Below are 19,957 nucleotides of genomic sequence, written 5' to 3'. Positions count from 1 at the left end.
ACAAAATATCAATATTTATCTGGATTCTAAGTGTCTTTTCAATATTTTAACTATTATTGCTATAGTACATGTGTAGAGAGCGTGGTACACATGGCGTTTTTACTTTGAGTCATCTTCCTGGCCTACACGTGGCATTTTTACTTTGAGTCATATCCCTGGCCTAATCATAGCGTTTTTCTTTCTTTTCTTTAAAAATTATTTTATTATTTTGTATGTATTGGTATTTCTGCCAGAATGTCTGTGTACTATATGCATGCAGTGCTCTTGGAGACCAGAAGAGGGCATCATATTCACTAGAACCAGAATTTATGAGCAGCCATGTGAGTGCTTGGGATTGAACTCAGCACCCTGTGCTCTTAACCACTAAGCCATCCCTCCAATCCCTAATCCTAGCTTCCTAAATTGTGAGTCACAACCTGATTTTGGATAGCACAACTGAACGTGGAATTTGGCAACAGTGAACTGCTTCTAAACACAAAATGAAAAAAAAAAAATTCACAATCACTTAATGAATCCAGTATTTCCTGTAGGACTTCATTGTAGCCATAATTTTGAGGACATAACACTGGACACACATTACACTGGACATGCCCTTAACACATAAAACCAAATAATGTTATTTGAAGCACCTCAGCTCAGACTCTAGACTATTGTATGTTATGAGCTACAATGCTTTTTACTATACTCACAAACTTTCTTTTTCTCTAAAGAAACATAATGGCTCAATTATGTGAAACAGAGTTTTAATATTTTCCTATGGTCATTTCTTATGTGTAAGTATCAAATTATTATATAATAGAATTGTATTGTGCTATAATGTATGATTTTAAAAATTATTTGCACCAGGCATGGTGGTGCACACTTTTAATCCCAGCACTCAGGAGGCAGAGGCAGGCAGATCTCTGTGAATTCAAGGCCAGCCTGGTCTACAAGAGTGAGTTGTAGGACAGCCAGGGATGTTACACAGAGAAACCCTGTCTCAAAAAAACAAAACAAAAAAATTGATGCCTGAAGTGGTTAGAGAGCTGGCTCAGTCAGTAACGTGCTTGTCACATACACCATGAGGACCTGAGTTCAATCTTTAGCACTATGTATAAAGTCAGGTGCAGCACAGGCCTATCACCTAAGCACTTCAGAGATGGGAACAAGAGGATCCCTGGGACTTGCTGACCAGCTAAATGAGCAAGCTTCAGGTTCAGTGAGAGACCCTGTCTCTAAAAAGAATGTGAAGGGAAGCACTGAGAAGGCTCAGCAGGTAAAAGGCACTGCTGCCATGCCTGACCTAAAAGCCACATGGTAGAAGGGAACTGACACCACACTAGTGCTATGCACATCTGTCTCTCCACTTCCCACTAATAAGAAAATAAATATTAAAAAAACAAAACAAAACAAAACAAAGAGAGTCTGGAAACTGGAAACAGCTCAGTGGTTAAGTGTACATAATGCTCCTGCAGAGAATTCAAGCTCCATTCCCAACATCCACATCTGGTGGCTCACAATTGCCTGGAACTCCATCCAGTTCTAGGAGGGTTCGACACTTCTGGTCTCCACTGACATTGGCACCTACATGTGCACCCTGCATATACATAATTAAAAATAAATCTTAAGAACAAACTGAAAATCTAAAAAAACAAGTAAGGTAGAATATGATTGAGAAAGGGACTTAAGGGTTACCTCTGGGTTGCACATATAATTATGCATACACACCAGCACAAAAATAATAAATTAAAAAAACTTCCTCAAGTGAAAAAGGGGTTGAAAGTAGAAAATTTTAAGATGTACCAATCTACATTGTCACAGAAGCTAATTAATGGCCTGTGTCTGTAATCTCAACACTTAGGAGGCTGAGGTAAGAGAACTGATGCAAATTTGAAGCCACCCTGGCCTATTAGTGAGTTCTACACCAGCCTGGGAAAAAGAATATGGCCTTAATTCAAGAAAGAAAAGGGGAGGGGGGCTAACTGAGGCTGAGGAGAGTAAGGAAGGATGGGAAAGGCTGACCAATGGATGAGTAATAGATAAGAAATTCTGGTATGATACTGTATACCAGGGAGCCTCATATACATAGTTAACAACTATGTACTATGTATGTTTAAAAATCTCCATGAAAGGATTTGAAACGTTTTCATCATAAAGAAATGATGAATATTGAGGAGACAATTATATTTGACAGGATTTAAATGCTACACAATATAGACATGTCTAAAAACATCACATTAATTTGTTCAATTTTTAATGTTTTCAATCTATCAATTAATACAATTTCCGTTCGAATTAAGAAACTATTTACCCAGATCATTTTTTAAGCTGATTTCAGAAGGGGGTTCTGAATCCATTGGCACGTTAATTAACGTATAGCACACGTTCTCTGCTGCCGTCATGGTTTCTGTTTATAATCAACCCGATACAAGATGAAAAGGACGAAAGGTTCCAGGGCAATCTACAAAAAATGAATATAGGTATCAGTTGGGGGGGGGGGAGGCAAATTTCGCAAATCAATCCTGATCTTTATTCTGCCTCCAGTTCTTTCCGGGTGGCTTCTGAGGATGTCAATCTACAGCGCTTCCTTCCCTCCCTTCCACGAACTCAAGAGACAACCACACCGCCCTGGTTCGCTCCCCGGTCCAGGGTATGGAAAGCTGTGGAGTCGAGGTCCACACAACAGTGACAACCCGGAACACCACGTCACCGGACAGAGATTTCCAACACAACACAGCCAGACCTGCTCCAGGATGGCAGCCCGCGAGCGAAGACGCTGCAGAATCTTGGACTCCTCCGCCGTGGCGGGTCCCCTGTGGGTGCGCCCCGGCCGCCCTTCCCCGGCCCCCGGCCGCGCACGGCCAGGCCTGAGGCTGCGAAGACCCCTGTTTCACAGCCCCGGGGCCGCGGCCCAGCTCCCCGCCCCCACTGCCTGTTGCCGCGGCCTAGTCAAGCGCCCGGCGCCTCCCCGTCCGGTGGCTCACCGACCCCGCGCGACCGGCGCAAACCCGCCTAAGCGGGGCTTAGGCCGCTACCTGGCTCCGAGGGGCGACGGCCGGGAAGGAACCGCGGGACCGCCAAGTACGGCTCCAACCAGCGGCTGCCGGGACGGCTCCACCAAATCCTTAGCTGACGTGGAAGGAGGCGGGGAGACGAGCAAGGATGCCCGCACAGATCCTGTACGGCAACTCAGAGAGGACAAGCCTTCTTCGTTCTCCAGCTACGAGCTGGAATTACGTGCTGTCCTCTTCCTTTCTCAGGGTTGGTTTCTGCAGCAGATTGAGCAAGTATTTAAGTTTTCCCCGCGAGTCCCTGTCTTAAGCGCTGTGGTCACTTAGTAGTTCCCAGGAACTAAAATTTGTAAAAAGAGAAACAGAGAAGTTCAGCGGACTCGAAACTGATTAGTAGGCAGATGATTTTAGGCGGTGTTGGCACCAGCACTCGCTCTCAGTAGGCAGAGGCAGGAGGATCTCTGCGAGTAGGAGACCAGCCTGGTCTACAGAACGAGTTCCAGGACAGGCTCCAAAGCTACAGAAACCCTGTCTCGAAAAAAACGACAAAACAAAACAAAAAGGCAACTAGGTTATAATATGAAGAGACACTGAGGGCTTAGCACCTCTGGTGATCTGAATCTGACTTTCTTCAGTTGACTTGGAGTTACATGAATATCAGAAGTTGTCTGGCAACTATTATTTCTACTCTTTATTCAAGAATGGCCTCTTTCCATCCTTTCAGATCACCCAATAGTTTAAAAGTTTTTATGCATAAAGGGAGATAGTCAGCCTCAAAGGATTTTTACTTTGTCTCCAAAGACCGAATTGTTACAGTTACAGTTAAATGTACTAGTCTTGCTCATTTGTGGTTCTATATCCTATGCCAATGTCTTGTTCATTTGTGGTTCTATATCCCATGCCAATGTCCTAGTCAATTGTTAAAAACAAAATATTTGAAAACCTCAACAGGATCTTCCTAAATTGCCAGACTGGTCTTGAAATGGTACTTTTCAGTTTCTGAGCAGTTGTAATTACAGGTGTGTATCACAGGGTTGCATACTGTGTATGCAAGGTCTGCTGGGACCTATTCTTTTGACCTGTTCACCTCACCTGGGGACACAGGATACAAATAGTTATCTCATCTCCCTGAAATACAGCTATTCTAACATTTCTCTTTTCTGGAACCCTTAGGTTAAAAAAATTTTGTTTTCCCCAGTACTCAAAATATACCAGAGAGACTATGTGTTTACAACACTTATAAGAGGGACCTCTCTGTCCAAAGCCACAGAGAAACCCTGTCTCGAAAAACCAATCAAACAAACAAAAAGGGACCTCTCTGACGACATTTTTGATTTTAGACAGTCTACTATATAAGCCCAGACTGACCTTCAATCCTCCATCTACTGTAATTCAGCCTCCCAAGTGCTAGAATTATAGGCACATGGCATCACACCTAGCCTATGAGATTTTTTGTTTGTTTGGTTGGTTTTTTTGTTGTTGTTTTTCGAGACAGGGTTTCTCTGTGGCTTTTTGGAGGCTGTCTTGGAACTAGCTCTTGTAGACCAGGCTGGTCTCGAACTCACAGAGATCCTCCTGCCTCTGCCTCCCAAGTGCTGGGATTAAAGGCATGGGCCACCAACGTCCGGCCTAGCCTATGAGTTTTAAAAACTGTTTTTAATATGGGCTGGAGAGATGGCTCTGCAGTTAAGAACACTAGTTATTTTTCCAAAGGTCCTGAGTTCAAGTCCCAGCAATTACATTGTGGCTCACAACCATCTATTTTTGGGATCTGATGCCCTCTTCTGTAATGCAGGCATACGTGCTGACAGAATACTCATACACAAAAATAAAATGATTTTAATCTAGGTAATTGTAGGATAAAATTATTCTGACTATAGAGTCTTTCCCTAGTTCCTCTGTATTGTGAAGTCTTGCAGAAAACTGACCTGTCTTACTGAGATCTCACCAATTTATATATTCTCATTTATGTACTTGCTTCTGGACAATGAATTCAGTTTCGTATGATCACCAAAAGTCAAGATAGAGAATAGTTCTACCAGAGATCCCTGCTGCTGTCCATTTACTGTCATAGCCATGTGCTCACTTTAACCCTGGCAACTATTTATACATTCTAGTACATAAATAGAACCATACTATGGAATCTTTAAGATCAGCTTTCTTGCTGAGCAGTGGTGGTGTATGCCTTTAATCTGCAGACAGAGGCAGGTGGATCTCTGTGAGTTCAAGGCCAGCCTGGCCTACAAAGTCAGTTCCAGGACAGTCAGCTAGGGCTGTTACACAGAGAAAGCCTGTTGGGAAAAACCAAAAAACAATCAAACAAACAAACAAAAAACATAGCTTTCTTCTACTCAGCATATTTCTCTGAGACTAAGATGTATTTAAGAATGTTCCATTTGGGGGGCTGGAGAGATGGCTCAGAGGTTAGGAGCATTGACTGCTCATCTAGAGGTCCTAAATTCAATCCCCAGCAACCACATGGTGTTCAATCCCCAGCAACCACATGGTGGCTCACAACCATTTGTAATGAGAGCTAGTGCCTTCTGGCATGCAGGGATACATGCAGACAGAACACTGTATACATAATAAATCTTAAAAAAAAAAAGATGTTCCATCTGTATACTCATTTTTCACACAAAATGCAGTTATTAGTTTTCCAAACTCACTTGAAAATACACCAGGGCATAGAGATTAGGTTTAGCAATGAGAAGGCTCAGCAGTTTATGACCATTCTTTGTTTTTGTTTTGTTTTTTTTTTGGTTTTTTTTTTTTTTTTTTTTTTTTTTTTTTTTTTTTTCGAGACAGGGTTTCTCTGTGTAGCTTTGGAGCCTATCCTGGCACTCACTCTGGAGACCAGGCTGGCCTCGAACTCACAGAGATCCGCCTGCCTCTGCCTCCCGAGTGCTGGGATTAAAGGTGTGGCCACCAACACCCGGCCCATTCATTATGTTTAACTTTAGGGTCTTTCATGACTGATTAACCAAGAAAACTTAAAGCATGGTAAGATAGCATTTTAGGTCTGTACCTGAACTTGCCACTGGTAATGTGCATGGTTTTGCTTTTTAAAACTCGGAGCTTCTTAAGCAGATATCAGGGCCTTATATAGCTTCAGTAATTCTTATGTAAAGTATATTTTGGGGAGTTTTAACCCTAGCATGTAATTGTATCATTTTGAATGCTCTCCAAATCACAATTTACTTCAATGTAGAAAGTTTTCATATCAGAATTATAAAAGTACACAAGTTTAGGACAGAAGTACTAGAGACTAGCTCCAAACTGCTCAACGGTCAACACTAAGAGCTTAGAACACAAGTTTTGACATCTGTGTTTCAGCTTTTTATTTTTGACTGTGCCAGTACTTCAGAACTGCACGTAAAGATGCTCAGATTCCAGATGGCATCATCTTTGTGTCAATGGGAAGACTTACATGACACTAGGAATCTTACTGTTAGAATTATTCAGCAGACTAAATGTAGTAACTGAGTGCAACACACCCACACTAAACATAAAAGGACCTCACAACAAACTCTATAGTCAGTCTTTAAAGTGGAAAAAGTTTGGTGTGTGAGGTACACTCACCTATGCATATTAGTGGACAGGCAGAGGACCATAAGCATTCTGCTCTATCATCCTGATTTACTCCCTTAAGACAGGGTCTCATTGAACCCAGAGCTAGACTAGAACAGAAGCCACTAAGCAGAAGCAAGCCTTGTGTTCTGTAGTGCTAGAGTTAGTGGTATAACTCATGCTTGCATGGCATGTGGCTCTTTTTTAAAATTTTTAAAAAATTATCATATAGTGTTCTGTTTGCATGTTTGCTTGTAGGACAGCAGAAGGCATCAGATCTCATTATAGGTAGCTACGAGTCACCATGTGGTTGCTGGCAATTGAACTTAGGATCTCTGGAAGAGAAGTCAACACTCTTAACCTCTGAGCCATATCTCCAGCCCCTAGCATGTGGCTCTAAACTAATTTGTTGTTTCTATTTCCAAAGTGGGGAGAATTTTTAAAATCAGTCTTTAGACTAAAACCACATACATATTGGGGAAAACCAAAACCAAACAAAAACCACCAAACCCAATTTATTTGTCAGAGTCCAGCTCCAACAGGGTTGTCCCAAAGATGAGGTATGGAGTCATGGAGGGGAAGGAGACTGTAATGATCTGAGGGTCAATCAGGATGGCTACCACTTTATTGAAAGAAAGGCTACCCCTAGTCCACACACTAGCAAATTCAACTGTGTTGATAAGAGGTGTTTTTCTCTATCACTAAAAGAAACCAAAACAATATAATCTGACAGACATGACAAATGACCATTGTAATGTTTACAGTTGAAACTACTTAAAAAAAGAAACGATACAACAGGAGGTGAAACAATTTTATTTCACAGTTGTCTTTAAAACTGTAAAGACACTATTTTATTCATATAAAAACATTGGTATAGATACCTATACTTTCTAGAAAATGATTATGTAGACCCTTTCAAAGAAAATGCACCCATTATATGGTTTCTGTGAAGTTGCTTGGAGAAAACTCACATCTGGACTGATTTCTAAAACATACCACCCCATACTCTGCAGCTGTTGGTTCTAAGTACAGATTACTGTCACCAGTGTATGCTCCTACATCCTCATATCCCTGTGTCCTTTATCACTTAATGTTCCATTGGTTCATCAGCTTTTTCTGCAGGTTCATCAGCAGCCTGTGATGGCTTTAAAAAAGAAGAAATGAAAAGATGTGAAGAGAACATTTAACATACACTCCTGAATCACAAGTATTACAATGTAAATAAAACATTAATGAGAAAAGGGGGCTAAAAGATGAATCTAGGCTAGTCCCGTCCCTCACTTTAACCTAAAGAATGTGCTAAAGTGAGTTTTTAATCAGTCCTAGCCTTAAGAATGGCTGGCAGCCTTCACTTTTGTAAACTGTTATCCACCACTTCACTGGAGCAGCCCTGAGAATACACAGACAGAAGCCTAGTCATTCTAGCAGTCCACAGCCTTTTAGCTGATTTTCTGAGATACCTAAAAAGCAGGTAAAGAATAAAGTCATCTTGGATGTTCTATCCCTTCTTCAATCAGACTGCAGCATTTGTGAGATTCCAACTGAGAGCAGCAGTAGAACTATCTCGGTATGCCTTGGTACCTAACAGAACTCTGAGAAATATGATCTAACCCTGAAAATTTTGGGGTCACCTTAATTATGTTACAATAGAAAACCAAACTCTTCTCCCTTTTTGTGTTTATGGAAATCACTGTCCCTTCAATATTTTACTTGACTCAGTTCTTTCTTAATTGTAATTTCAATTATGGGCCTTTCTTGACAAAGACAAAAGCAAGAAATTTATATGGTTGTGAAAGGAACAGCATCTTAAAGTAAACCTGGAGCCTCATGTTATGATTAGTAACATACCTGTGCTTTTCTCTGTGGTCTTTCTTCAAGACCATCCAGGAATGGAGACACATCATCATCATCATAGATTGTAAACTCCAAGTCTTTACCAACAATTCCAATGGAAACGTTCTGAGGGCAGAAAGGGAAAATGAATGTATATGATAAAAGGCTGGCCAAAAACGTAGAAAAAAGTAATATAGCATTTAAATTCAGAGTTTGAAAAACTGTCAGGAAACTATGGTTCTTTTCAACAATAGATTCAACTTTTGGTTATTATGAGTAGTCTCAAAGGTCCGTGTTATCTAGAAACAAAGTCTTCACCTCGATCACTGGTTCTCAACCTTCTGAATACTGTAATCCTTTAACACAGTTCCTCATGTTATGATGACCCCACCCACAAAATTCTTTTGTTGCTACTTTGTAACTAATTTTGCTAATGTGATGAATCAGAATGTAAATATCTGTGAAAGGGTTGTTTGACCCCAAGGCGGTCATAGCCCATAGATTGAGAACCTTTGAACTAGATGCTATCACACTTAACCTCAGTAAACCCAGGAATACCTTCCCTGCTCTTTTATGATCACATACACAATTTCGTTCCTATATCAGCCACCACAACCTCTCCCTCCCCCAGTGCTGAGGACTGGTGTCAGGAGCAAGAGCTTTATCACTGAACCACATTCCTAACCCCAACCTCCCCTTCCCTTAGACATCTCCTTCTTAATACTCTCTATTCTCCTTTAGCTGGAAACCTGTTTTTCTATTTCACTGAGAACCCAGAAGCAACTGGAAGACAGACAGAGATGTCTAGATTTTCTTTCTTTCACTATTATAAATGAACACTCTGATTTTTTTCTTGACAGTCAATCTTTCCACTTCTGTGTTGACAAATGACATGGCTCTGGCCATTTTCCTTATATCTTTCCTATATAACCATTTCATTTTACACTGAATTATTACCATAACCCTACAGCAAATGTGATGTTATTTCTCCATCTTAAATTTTTTTTTTTTTTTGGGAAAGGGTTTCTCTGAGTAGCTTTGGAGCCTGTACTGGAACTTGCTCTGTAGAACAGGCAGGCCTCAAACTCACAGAGCCTCCATAGTGCTGGGATTAAAGGCGTATGCCACTATTGTCTGCCTCCATCTTAAAAATCTTACAACAGTGAAAAATATTTACTATTTCTTCTCCCAGTCAGTTCTCCATATTTTTCTGGGATAATCAATGGGAAGAAACCCTATCTCCTTCAAAGAGATATTTCAATTCCTCTTCTCTAGATTTCATTTCTCTCAAGGCTTTCCTTCTCCAATCAATTAAAACTGCTTGTCAAGACCTCAGGGTAACACTGTCAATGCAATGGGTTATTTGCAATTTGCACCTTTCTTGGTTTCTTATCAGTTCTTCATTCTCTTCTCCAAAGTTTCTTCATTTCCTTTGAAGGATGCCTCATTTTCCTCAGGTTGTTTTTCTGAGTCTCTTGCTGACACCTACTAATCTTCCAATCTCTTAAAGGTTAGAGTATTTTAGGGCTAGTCCTCAAAGTGATTCTCTGTTTGATCCCTTTAGGAATTACACCTACTCTACTCTTTAAATATCATTTTTGTACAAACTCCAACATTTTTAATTCTAACCTGGACCTCTCTCCATAGAAGTCTGATGGGCCCTGAAAACTCCTTCTTCTCTACCAACAACTGGATAGACAGGCATTCTGAGTTTTATACATTCTAAACTGACATCATCTTCTATAACTTCTATCCCCAAACCTGTTCCTTCTACTCTTCATATCTATCCCAGTAAAATTATAACTCTTTTCTCCAGTTTATCGAGTCACAAACCTTAGACGCATCACACTACAATCCTAACAAACTTGCCAGCAAACCCTAGTTCCCCAACATCTAACATTGACTCACTTCTCTATCACTGGTCCTGAACATATGTGGTTTCCCCTTCATCTCTGATTTCTTGCCTTCTCATTTTCATCTTACTCATTGACTTCCAATTCTACTGACTTCCTTCTTTAAATACTGGAAAAATCTGACCTCAGGACTTTTGCACATGTGTCTGCTGGAATAATCTTACTCTAGGCACCAGTATAGCTCACTTACCTTCTTAGTTCTTTTCTGCAAATTTCACTTTGTCGGTGAGTCCATTTTTGATCACTGTTTTAAATTATATCCATTATACTACTAACCAATATTCAATTGTTCATTCTTTCTATTATGCTATTATTCATTTGGTATTTGTCATCTTCTAATACAGCACGTCATTTATTTACCCTCCCATTAGACTCTAATGAAGGCCAAGATATTTGCTGTATTATACCCTCAATACCTAGAGAAGAATGTCTGTATATGGCAAATGCTCAATACATTTGTTAACAACATTAACAATACAGAAAGGGCAGGGTGGTGGCAGCTTGTAGTTCTAGCACCTGTGAGGTGAAAGCAGGAGGATCAGGAGTTGAAGGTCATCCTCAATTACATAGCAGGTTTGAGGCTATCCTAGGTTATATGATACTTGGTCTAAAACAAACGAAAGTGACAACAAACAAAAGACAAAGATACAGCTACCTACTGAAAACAAAACTGAAGAACATTCACACTTACTGATTTTATTGCTGTATAAACCCCCAACCCCAATTTAAAACATGACATTCCAAAACCAGATCTTTTTGTGAACAGAAAGGAAATACGAGAAGTTCAATTAAAATAACTTAAGCACATACTACTTTATTACTTTCGATTGAGGATTAAACAGCACTGTTACTACCTATAATTGGAACCATGAGTTAGTTACCTTTGTGGTCAGGTCCTGCTCTGCAGGGAGTGTTTCTCTCAAGGCACGCAGACCATGTTTAACCAGCTCATCTAAATTGCCTGTATGCAATAAATTAAAAATAATTTCTTAATTTCACTATCAGATAAGGCTTCTTTTAATTATTAAGTCTAGAGTCTGAAATTGTGCCTTAAGTGACATACTACACAGAATAAAATAGCCAAAAGTGTAATGTTAGCTTTACAATCTAATCTAATATAAACCAACATCAATGACTATTTGATGTCTTTTATTAAATAAATATAACACAAATGCCATTCTAGTTTTGTAGAATGTGTTTTATATGCTGGGTCTCATATTCATTAAAGAGCCTTCCACTCATTCTATATGGTCACATTAATGACACCAAAACCATCACAGAAAATTACCCTATGAATAGAGATAACAAAAAAAAGTTGCTTATATCTATTACCTTAGTACTTGAGGGTATGGGGGTAGGGGTGGAGATTGTGAGTAGGTTTGGCTACATAGGTAGTTCCAGGTCAGCCTCAACTACACAGCAAGACCTCATTTTAAAACAAACAAACAAAAAAACCCAACACAAAACCACTATCACCATTTCTACAAGCACCACCAGAAACCAACAACACAGAAAAAGATTATGCAAAATAACTAAGTGTGGCTTTTCTCAGGAATGTAAAGATGGTTAACATTTTAAAACTCAATCAATATAACACAATACAGACTAAATTGGGGAAAAAACTATGACCATTTCAATCAGACGTAACATGCATGTGATAAACTCCCAACTCCTACCTAATAAAAACACTCATTCAACTAGTATTTAAAGGGAACTTCCATCTATAACATCTCACAGCTAACATCATATTTAAGACAATAACTAAATGCTATCCCCGCAGCATCAGGAATAAAACAAGGACTTCTATTCACCACTATACTGCCGGTTCTAGTCAAGGCTTTGATAGAAAACAAAATGCACACATGTGGGAAGTAAGAAAGAAACAATACTGGTATTTGAGACTGGTATTTGAGAAGTAAAACCACCTCTACTGTCAATGATTTGATCTAGTGACATGATCTCAGATCTAAGGAATCCACAAGGGGGAAAAAAAAAGACTGGAATTGACAAAGGGTATCGAGGTTGGAGGATATGAGATCAACATACAAATATCAATTTCTGTATACAGTGTTCTGCCTGCATGTGTCCTTGCAGGCCAGGAGAGGGCACCAGATCTCATTACAGGTGCTTGTGAACCACCATGTATTTGCTAGGAATTGAACTCAGGTTCTCTGGAACCTGTCAATGCTCTTAACTGCTGAGCCATCTCTCCAGCCCCAACAATTATCAATTTCTTACAATGGGCAATTTGCAAATGATATTGAGAAAATCTTGATGTTTAAAACATCATAAAAAGAATAAAATATGGATGAATTAAACAAAGAACATAAGACATAAGCAGAAAATTACAAAATACCATTGAAAGACTTAAGTAAATGTAACAAAATCCCACGTCTAGACATCAGAGACTTGTACAGATGCTGCCTAACTTACAATAGGGCTACCCATAGTAAACTGGAAATGTTAAGATGTACATTGGACACATCTTGCCTACCAAATGTGTGGTAATATCTTACTTGCACAAATGAAGTTTGTCTGAGGATCAGAGGGTGGAGCTTGCTACTAGTTAAACCACAGGTCTGTAGGTCTGTACAGACAGACAGGAAGTGAGATGGTTGGGCAGAGAGAGGATATAGGCAGGAGGAAATAGGAACTCACGCTTTTCCACTGGGAAGCCAATGAGGTAAAAGTATCTTTGGCTTACTCCCTTATCTCTCTGATCTCTCAGCATTTTCCTCTATATCTGACTCTGGGTTTTATTTAGACCAATTAGAACTCTATTTACACAAATATTACAATTTAGCAATATATGATTGTGTGGCTGGCTGAGACCATGTTGCCTCCTTGCATCTTGATAGAGGATCTAACCATATGTGACTAACCCATGATGAGATCAAAATTCAAATTCAGGAGTTCATTTCCTACTGAGTGCATGTTGTTTTGTATATCAAAAATTCAAAATCTCCTGAGCTGAACCATCATAAATCAGTGTCATCTGATTTATAGTAGAAGTAATATCCAGATGCCCTATAGGTTGCAACAATTCTTAAAGCTCCTTTATATACTAACTATATAAAGACTAGAAGAGGCAAACAAAATAAAGTAAGCCAAAGTACACTTACACTCCATAAATTCAGACATATGTCTCTCCAGGTAAGTACGAGCTGATTGAGAACGGGCTCCAATAGACATAGCTCTACAGTCAAAGTAGTTAGCAGATGGACAGGTTTGGAAAATGTGAGGGCCCATATCCTATAAACAGAAAAACATACTATGTAATTCTTGCCTTTGATTGACTTAAAAAGTGCAAGTGTCTAGGCTTTAAACATTGTTAGCATATATCTGTGGTAACTGTGATGGTTAACCATTGTCAATCTGACTGGATTTAAATCACCTAGGAGATACACCTCTAAGTGTGTCTGTGAGGGCATTTCTAGATAGTTTTATGTTGTTTTCTCAAGACAAGGTTTTTCTATGTATTCCTGGCTATCCTGGAACTAGCTCTGTAGACCAGGCTAGCCTCGAACTCAGAGATCTCCCCTCCACTACCTCCTGAATGCTGGGATAAAGATGTTAACCACCACACCTAGCACCAGACAAGTTTAGATGAAAAAGGAAAACTCACTCTGACAGTGACTAGCACGATTTCATGGGCTTTGTACTAGACTTAACTACAAAAGAAAATAAGCTAAACACCAGCATTAATCTCTTCCTGCATTCTAACTACAAAGCAGCACATGACAGCCACCTCAAGTTCCTACCATGATGGGCTTTGTCTCTTCCTTAGGTTGTTTACAACAGGCATTTTGTCACAGCAACAGAAAAGTAATACAAGAACAATGCTCTATGAACTTACATCATAACCAGCAATAAGCAGCCCAACACCATAGGGTCTCCGGCCATACCGCTGTGTTGGGATCTGGGTCTCTGAAACTAGTTAAGGAGTCTGTTTCAACACTGAATAAATTAAAGACTTACCGATTTTTTTTTCCCTTTCTCAAAACAAGGTCTCATTATATATCCCTAGCCATCCTGGAATTTGTTCTGTAGTTTTTTTGTTTTTTGTTTTCATCTAAACTTGTCTGGTGCTAGGTGTAGTGGTTAACACCTTTATCCCAGCACTCAGGAGGCAGAGGAGGGGAGATCTCTGAGTGCTAGGGTTAAAGGCGTGTGCCACCAACACCCAGCTCTGATTTATGTATTATGCTATCACATTTCAAATAACTAAGACAAACACCAAGTACCCAAACTGTTTAAGGTTCACATTTATAAATGCCAACATAAAGGATACTGCTTCCAATTAGAGACACAAGACGAGACACAGGAAGTGGTCTGTCAAATACAAATCTGGAATCCAAACACTCCTGGCGCATAAAATTACTAAAAGGAAAACAAACAAAAATTAGTCGGTTCATATTATAGAGAATAAATACAACTTAAAACATTTAAGCAAAGCAGTTTGATTCCATTTTGCTTTCCTGCAAATATTTCATGGAGTACATCCATAAAAATCAGAAAGATAAGACATGGCCAAAAAGAGTCCTCTCTCTCTCTCTCTCTCTCTCTCTCTCTCTCTCTCTCTCTCTCTCTCTCTCTCTCTCTCTGTGTGTGTGTGTGTGTGTGTGTGTGTGTGTGTGTGTGTGTGTGTGGCGCAGGTGTTTCAACTCTGGAGCCACATGAAGACTTAAAAATAAATCAAAGTGAGGCAGCTCATTTGGAATCAAGCATTTGGAAGGTGAAGGCAAGAATTCCGAAACCAGCTTCATAAATGCTTAATAAATTAATAACTAAATTAAAAAATGATTGACTTGTTCCTCCATTCAAAATCCTGGCTTCAAGAGTACCAACAGACTAGAGAAGGCTGTGCTTTCCCAATGGTTGCATATCAAGCAACCATATGCCTTCATTTTAGGTTTCAAACCAGAAAAAAGAGAAAGAGCTTTGTTATTTTCTTGAAATCAGATGGTAAGTGCCACTCTAGAGGAGACACAAGCCATCCTATGGCTGAATCTCACCGATAATTTTGACAAGATCCAAGCTAGGTAAACATTGAAAAGAAATCTTGTGCCTATAACAGAGGATAATCAGAAACAGCTATGCTCCTTTCTTTCTCTGCACACTGGCTTCCCAGTACATGAAGCCACATCTGATGACCACATTTTATTTTGGGGGTGTTTTCTGTAGTGTGGAAGTCAAACCCCAGGCTTCAACAAGATAGGTATAGCCCCCAACCTCCTGGCCCTCATCAAGTGTTGACTAGATGTCAATATCAAGCTTTTCAGCATTTTAAAGTCAATTTCCTAAGGCTTCCTAAAATTAACATGGCAAGCACTAATTACATATGGGCTTAAGGCATTGAAAAGCAGCTAACTAAAATGTCTATCAACAAAAGACAACACCAAACCACACATAACATCTTACTAATAAAGTTTTCACTGACTGAATGTTGGCCTGGTAATACTTTAGATATCTGAATTAAGTAGCATGTTTGACCACACACTAAACTTCTTATTTCGAGAGCAGAAACACACGCAGCGTCACTCTACTACAGACTTAGAAACTGGCTGAGTAATTTGAAAATCTTAACCAATGGCAATATGGTCCTTACTCTTACACTCTTTCTTTCCTGGTCAAACCATGATGAACTAAAGAGATTAGTTTGGCCACTTTCCACTTTCCATTGTTTCTGAAAGCCACTGTGTTAAGTGTTTTACATATCAGATTACTTATTAGGAAAGACTATTTAAGTAACTAGCCTAATCTCAGATATTGTTTTAAAGTGAGAATTGGTATGATCTCAAAATCCTACCACCTCATTTATGTGCTATTTCTCAACAAGAAATATCTATCTCAGGCTGGAGAGATGGCTTAAGAGGTTAAGAACACCGGCTGCTATTCCAGAGGTTCTGAGTTCAATTCCCAGCAATCACATGGTAGCTCACAAACATCCCTGGTGCCCTCTTCTGGCCTGCAGGGATACATGCAGGCAAAATACTGTATACATAATAAATAAATAAATCTTAAAAAAAAAAAAAAAAAAAAAAAAGAAGAAGAAACATCTATCTCTTACGGATAAGAGATTTGCCTGTTACTCTCTATTTCACACCCTGTGTTATAAATAAAATAGGTTTTAAGCTCCCTGAAGACAAGATCTGTATCTGAGTCATCTTTCTATACCCATATCATATACTACTAAGCTGTGTGAAAACAAATGTATAAAAAATATTAACCTATAAAAGAAAACTAGAATGGCTCAGGTCATCCTTAAGGCAAGGCATGTCCAGCTCTTAGGAATACAGGGCTTGAAACAATATACATGTCAACAACTACCTCATGCAAGGACATTTGAAAAGCATTAGGATGTTTAATAACACTACAAGAATTAGGGAGTGGGAATACTTAACAACACACCCAAATATTACAAATTACAATATTCAGAGGACCCAGATACAATTTCCAGTATCCACATGGCAGCTCACAATACCAGGGAAGCTAATGTCCTCTTCTGGCTTCTGAGGAACTGGGCACACACTGGTACACAATCATACATGCAGACAAAACTCTCATATGTATAAAATAAAATAATTAAAAATTATTATATTCTGGGAGACAACTTCCTGAAATATGTTACTAGGATATTTTCTAGTAAAATAAATCATTATGAATCAAAAGGGATACTTAATTTTTCATGGTCATACGTACCATAACAGTCTAGCATCAGCAGTCAGACCCGCAATTGAGATACCAATATGGTTGTCAACATGGAGAATTTTCTTCTGGTGAGCTGCAAGTTCCGACTGTGCCCTCTAAATAGAGACATAGTACGATAGTTTACAGCTTTGTTTATCAGTGAAATTTACATTTGATAGTTGTTTCCTAAAGGAGGAAGACAGTATATCATTCCACTTACCTTCAATGCAACCAACACTGCATGTGTTTTTGACTTTAGGCCAACTGTGGCTGAACCTTGTTTAACAGCTTCCATTGCATATTCAATTTGATGAATCCTGCCCTGAAGACAAAAAGAAAAGCACTTCTTATAGTCAGTCCTTAGATCCTTTTAACTAAAAATTTAAGTTTTCAGATCTTAGATGAGCATAATTGAAGTTCAGTTTTAAAACAAATAAACTATTTTTTGTTTTGTTTTGCCTTTTCAGACAGGGTTTCTCTGTGCAATCCCCTGCTTATCCTGGAACTCGTTCTATAGACCAAGCTGGCCTTGAGGTCACAGAGATCCACCTGTCTGCCTCCTGAATGCTGGGATTAAAGGTGTGTTCCCCCATTGAGCAGCTAACTAACTTTAAGCTCACAGCCTATAATTTCACAAGTTTTATTTCATTGTTTTTTAAAGATAAGGTCTTTTAAGCTGCTCAAACTGGCCTCCAACTCCATGATCTCTGGCCTCAGTATCCTGACCAGTAAGGATTAAGATATGCACCATCAAGCACAGTTTACAATCTCACAAGTTTCTGAACCTACTGAAGCCAAGAAAAGCCACTTCATAGACACAGCAGGAAAAAAAAAAAAAAAATCTTACCTGAGGACTCCAAACAGTGACATCATTGTCATACTGGTTTCGAAACTGAAAGTGAAACAAAGACAGATTACTATGAGACATTATAAACCTCAAATTTTAACATTAAGACATGTGCTTACATACGTTTTTGCTCCTGCAACTTTCCTGAGACATTACTACAGTTTGCAAGTCAAGTCTACCTTAACCATGAGCTGTTGGGATGAATGGTCTAGGGTCTTCCTAATTTCCTAGTCTGCCACTCTCCACAGCACTCTCCTTGGGCAGTCAGGGGCTAAAATATGTACATATCAACTTTTCTTCCTCTTTGCTTACACTGTTCTCTTATACAAGGCTCTAATAATTTGCCAAAGGCCTTTAAATTGACTCAAATGTCTATCTCTTTAAGGTTTCATTCTTTTTCTCTTGCAGCCCAGTTTGGCCTTCATCTGCCACGTACCTGGGAAGATATGTACCTGGGAAGATGACCTTGAAGCCCTGTCTCAACCTTGCAAGTGCTGAAATTCAGCTGTGTGCTATCATGATCTACTCTACACTTTTTTTTTTTTTTTTTTGACGAAGGTCTCTATACTCTGGCTGTCCTGGAACTCACTATGTAGGTCAGGCCAGCCTCAAACTCACAGATATCTGCCTGCTTCTACCTCCTGAGTGCTGAGATTAAATTCGTGTACCACCACACCTTCTATCTTTACATTATGATTAAAGTTATGTCTGGTTTAACTTTGTGTTCTCTTCTTGCACCTTGCCACTGAATGAATTAACATACACACAAATCCTAGGTAAAGAAGTGGGCACAAACAGCTACAGTGGCAGAACCACTACTGTTATAATGCCACTACTAAAGCAAGTGTGTGTGCGCGCTTGGGAGAACATTCCTGAGGGTGAGAGGATCAGAGTTCCTATGGCAGGCTCGACAGAAGCAGCCCGGGGCTCTTACCTTGTGAACCTGATTCCATCACTTCCCCTCTCATCTGTAACTGGTGACAAATCTAAGCATTCTAAGGAGTCGGATAAAGCCAAAAGGACCCATAAGGAAGATGGGCACTGTCTAAGGGCCTCACTGTCGGCTCAGGTCCGCGCTGGCGGTGCCGGGAGGCCAAGTGCATTCTCCACCCTCTCACTCCTATGCAGTCACGAGGGACCACAGGGTCGCCGGGAATCGGCCACGGAAGTTAAGTGGGGGAAGCTAGGGGGTAAGCGTGGCTAGCTGGCCGAGGAAGAAGCGTCTGGACCCCGTGTATAGTGGAGAAGCGACCCCAGAGGCCTCCCCGGCTACCGGCCGCTCCTCGTCGGCCAGGCCGCAGATGCTGAATCACTGCCGGAGCCCATCCGTGAGCCAAGCTCCCTCTCCCACCGCCCCGCGCCGCAGGAAACAGAGGCCGATCCCCGACCGAGTCAGCGGACCTCAGCCCCAAACCCTCCGAGGACCCAGGGCTCAACACACCATGGCTCCGGCGTGGCGACAATCAGACACAGTAGCCGACCCAGGAACACGGACCCAACTACGGTTCGGTGATCGTCAGGGAGGCCTGCCGAGTTTTGACGGCGGCAGCGCAGGGAGCACAGTCTATCCCAGAGCCACGGATCGGCGTTTAGCGCTCCCCCGCCCTCCAGCTGGGCTCTGGGTGGGCGGGGTCTGGTAAGGCTAAGGAACTGGGATTGGCGGGAAAGCCCGGGGCTCGCCTGCTTGTGCGCAGAGACAGTCGGGCGTGGCTGCTCGCCAATGCACTGACTTTCTTTGCTTTATTTCCCCCGGTGGATTGCAGATTCCCGCCGACTCTGGATCCACCAGGCTGAACGCAACCCAACTCGGGATGATGCGGCCGTGCCGCATATCATGTCGGTCACAGTCCATAGAGGTTTGGGGACTTGCCTGTCTGAAAAAGGCTGTAGAAAAAGCCACAGAACCGTAGTGTGTGCGTGTGTGTGTCTGAAAAAGGCTGTAGAAAAAGCCACAGAACCGTAGTGTGTGCGTGTGTGTGTCTGAAAAAGGCTGTAGAAAAAGCCACAGAACCGTAGTGTGTGTGTGTGTGTGTGTGTGTGTGTGTGTGTGTGTGTGTGTGTGTGCGTGTGTGAAAAAGGCTGTAGAAAAAGCCACAAAACTGTAGTGTGTGTGTGTG

General features: G+C 40.6%; 2 protein-coding genes across 2 annotated transcripts in view; both read right to left on the bottom strand.

Annotated features, from left to right (window-relative positions):
* Copb1 (COPI coat complex subunit beta 1) overlaps window positions 1-3,153 on the bottom strand; it is a 42,232-nt gene extending 39,079 nt beyond the window's left edge. Inside the window, exons 1-2 of the mRNA XM_027410132.2 lie at window positions 3,015-3,153; window positions 2,291-2,440 (exon numbers count right to left, since the gene is read on the bottom strand). Coding sequence (XP_027265933.1) covers window positions 2,291-2,381 — 91 coding nt within the window. The 5' untranslated portion in view covers window positions 2,382-2,440; window positions 3,015-3,153. The remainder of the gene's footprint in view (window positions 1-2,290; window positions 2,441-3,014) is intronic.
* A 4,198-nt stretch (window positions 3,154-7,351) lies between these two features.
* On the bottom strand, window positions 7,352-19,432 carry Psma1 (proteasome 20S subunit alpha 1). Its single transcript, XM_027410133.2, has 10 exons — window positions 19,282-19,432; window positions 17,841-17,885; window positions 17,214-17,315; window positions 17,006-17,109; window positions 14,595-14,683; window positions 14,160-14,230; window positions 13,426-13,555; window positions 11,185-11,264; window positions 8,406-8,516; window positions 7,352-7,701 (listed from the first exon to the last, which is right to left on the bottom strand). Exons 1-10 carry the CDS (start codon window positions 19,282-19,284, stop codon window positions 7,645-7,647), a joined length of 792 nt encoding a protein of 263 aa, XP_027265934.1. The 5' UTR covers window positions 19,285-19,432; the 3' UTR covers window positions 7,352-7,644.
* Between the last annotated feature and the right edge of the window lie 525 nt (window positions 19,433-19,957).

Source organism: Cricetulus griseus, chromosome 3 (genome assembly GCF_003668045.3).
Source record: "Cricetulus griseus strain 17A/GY chromosome 3, alternate assembly CriGri-PICRH-1.0, whole genome shotgun sequence".
NCBI lineage: Eukaryota > Metazoa > Chordata > Mammalia > Rodentia > Cricetidae > Cricetulus > Cricetulus griseus.
Note: the sequence above shows the minus strand (reverse complement) of the source record. Positions and strands in the feature narration are given on the sequence as shown.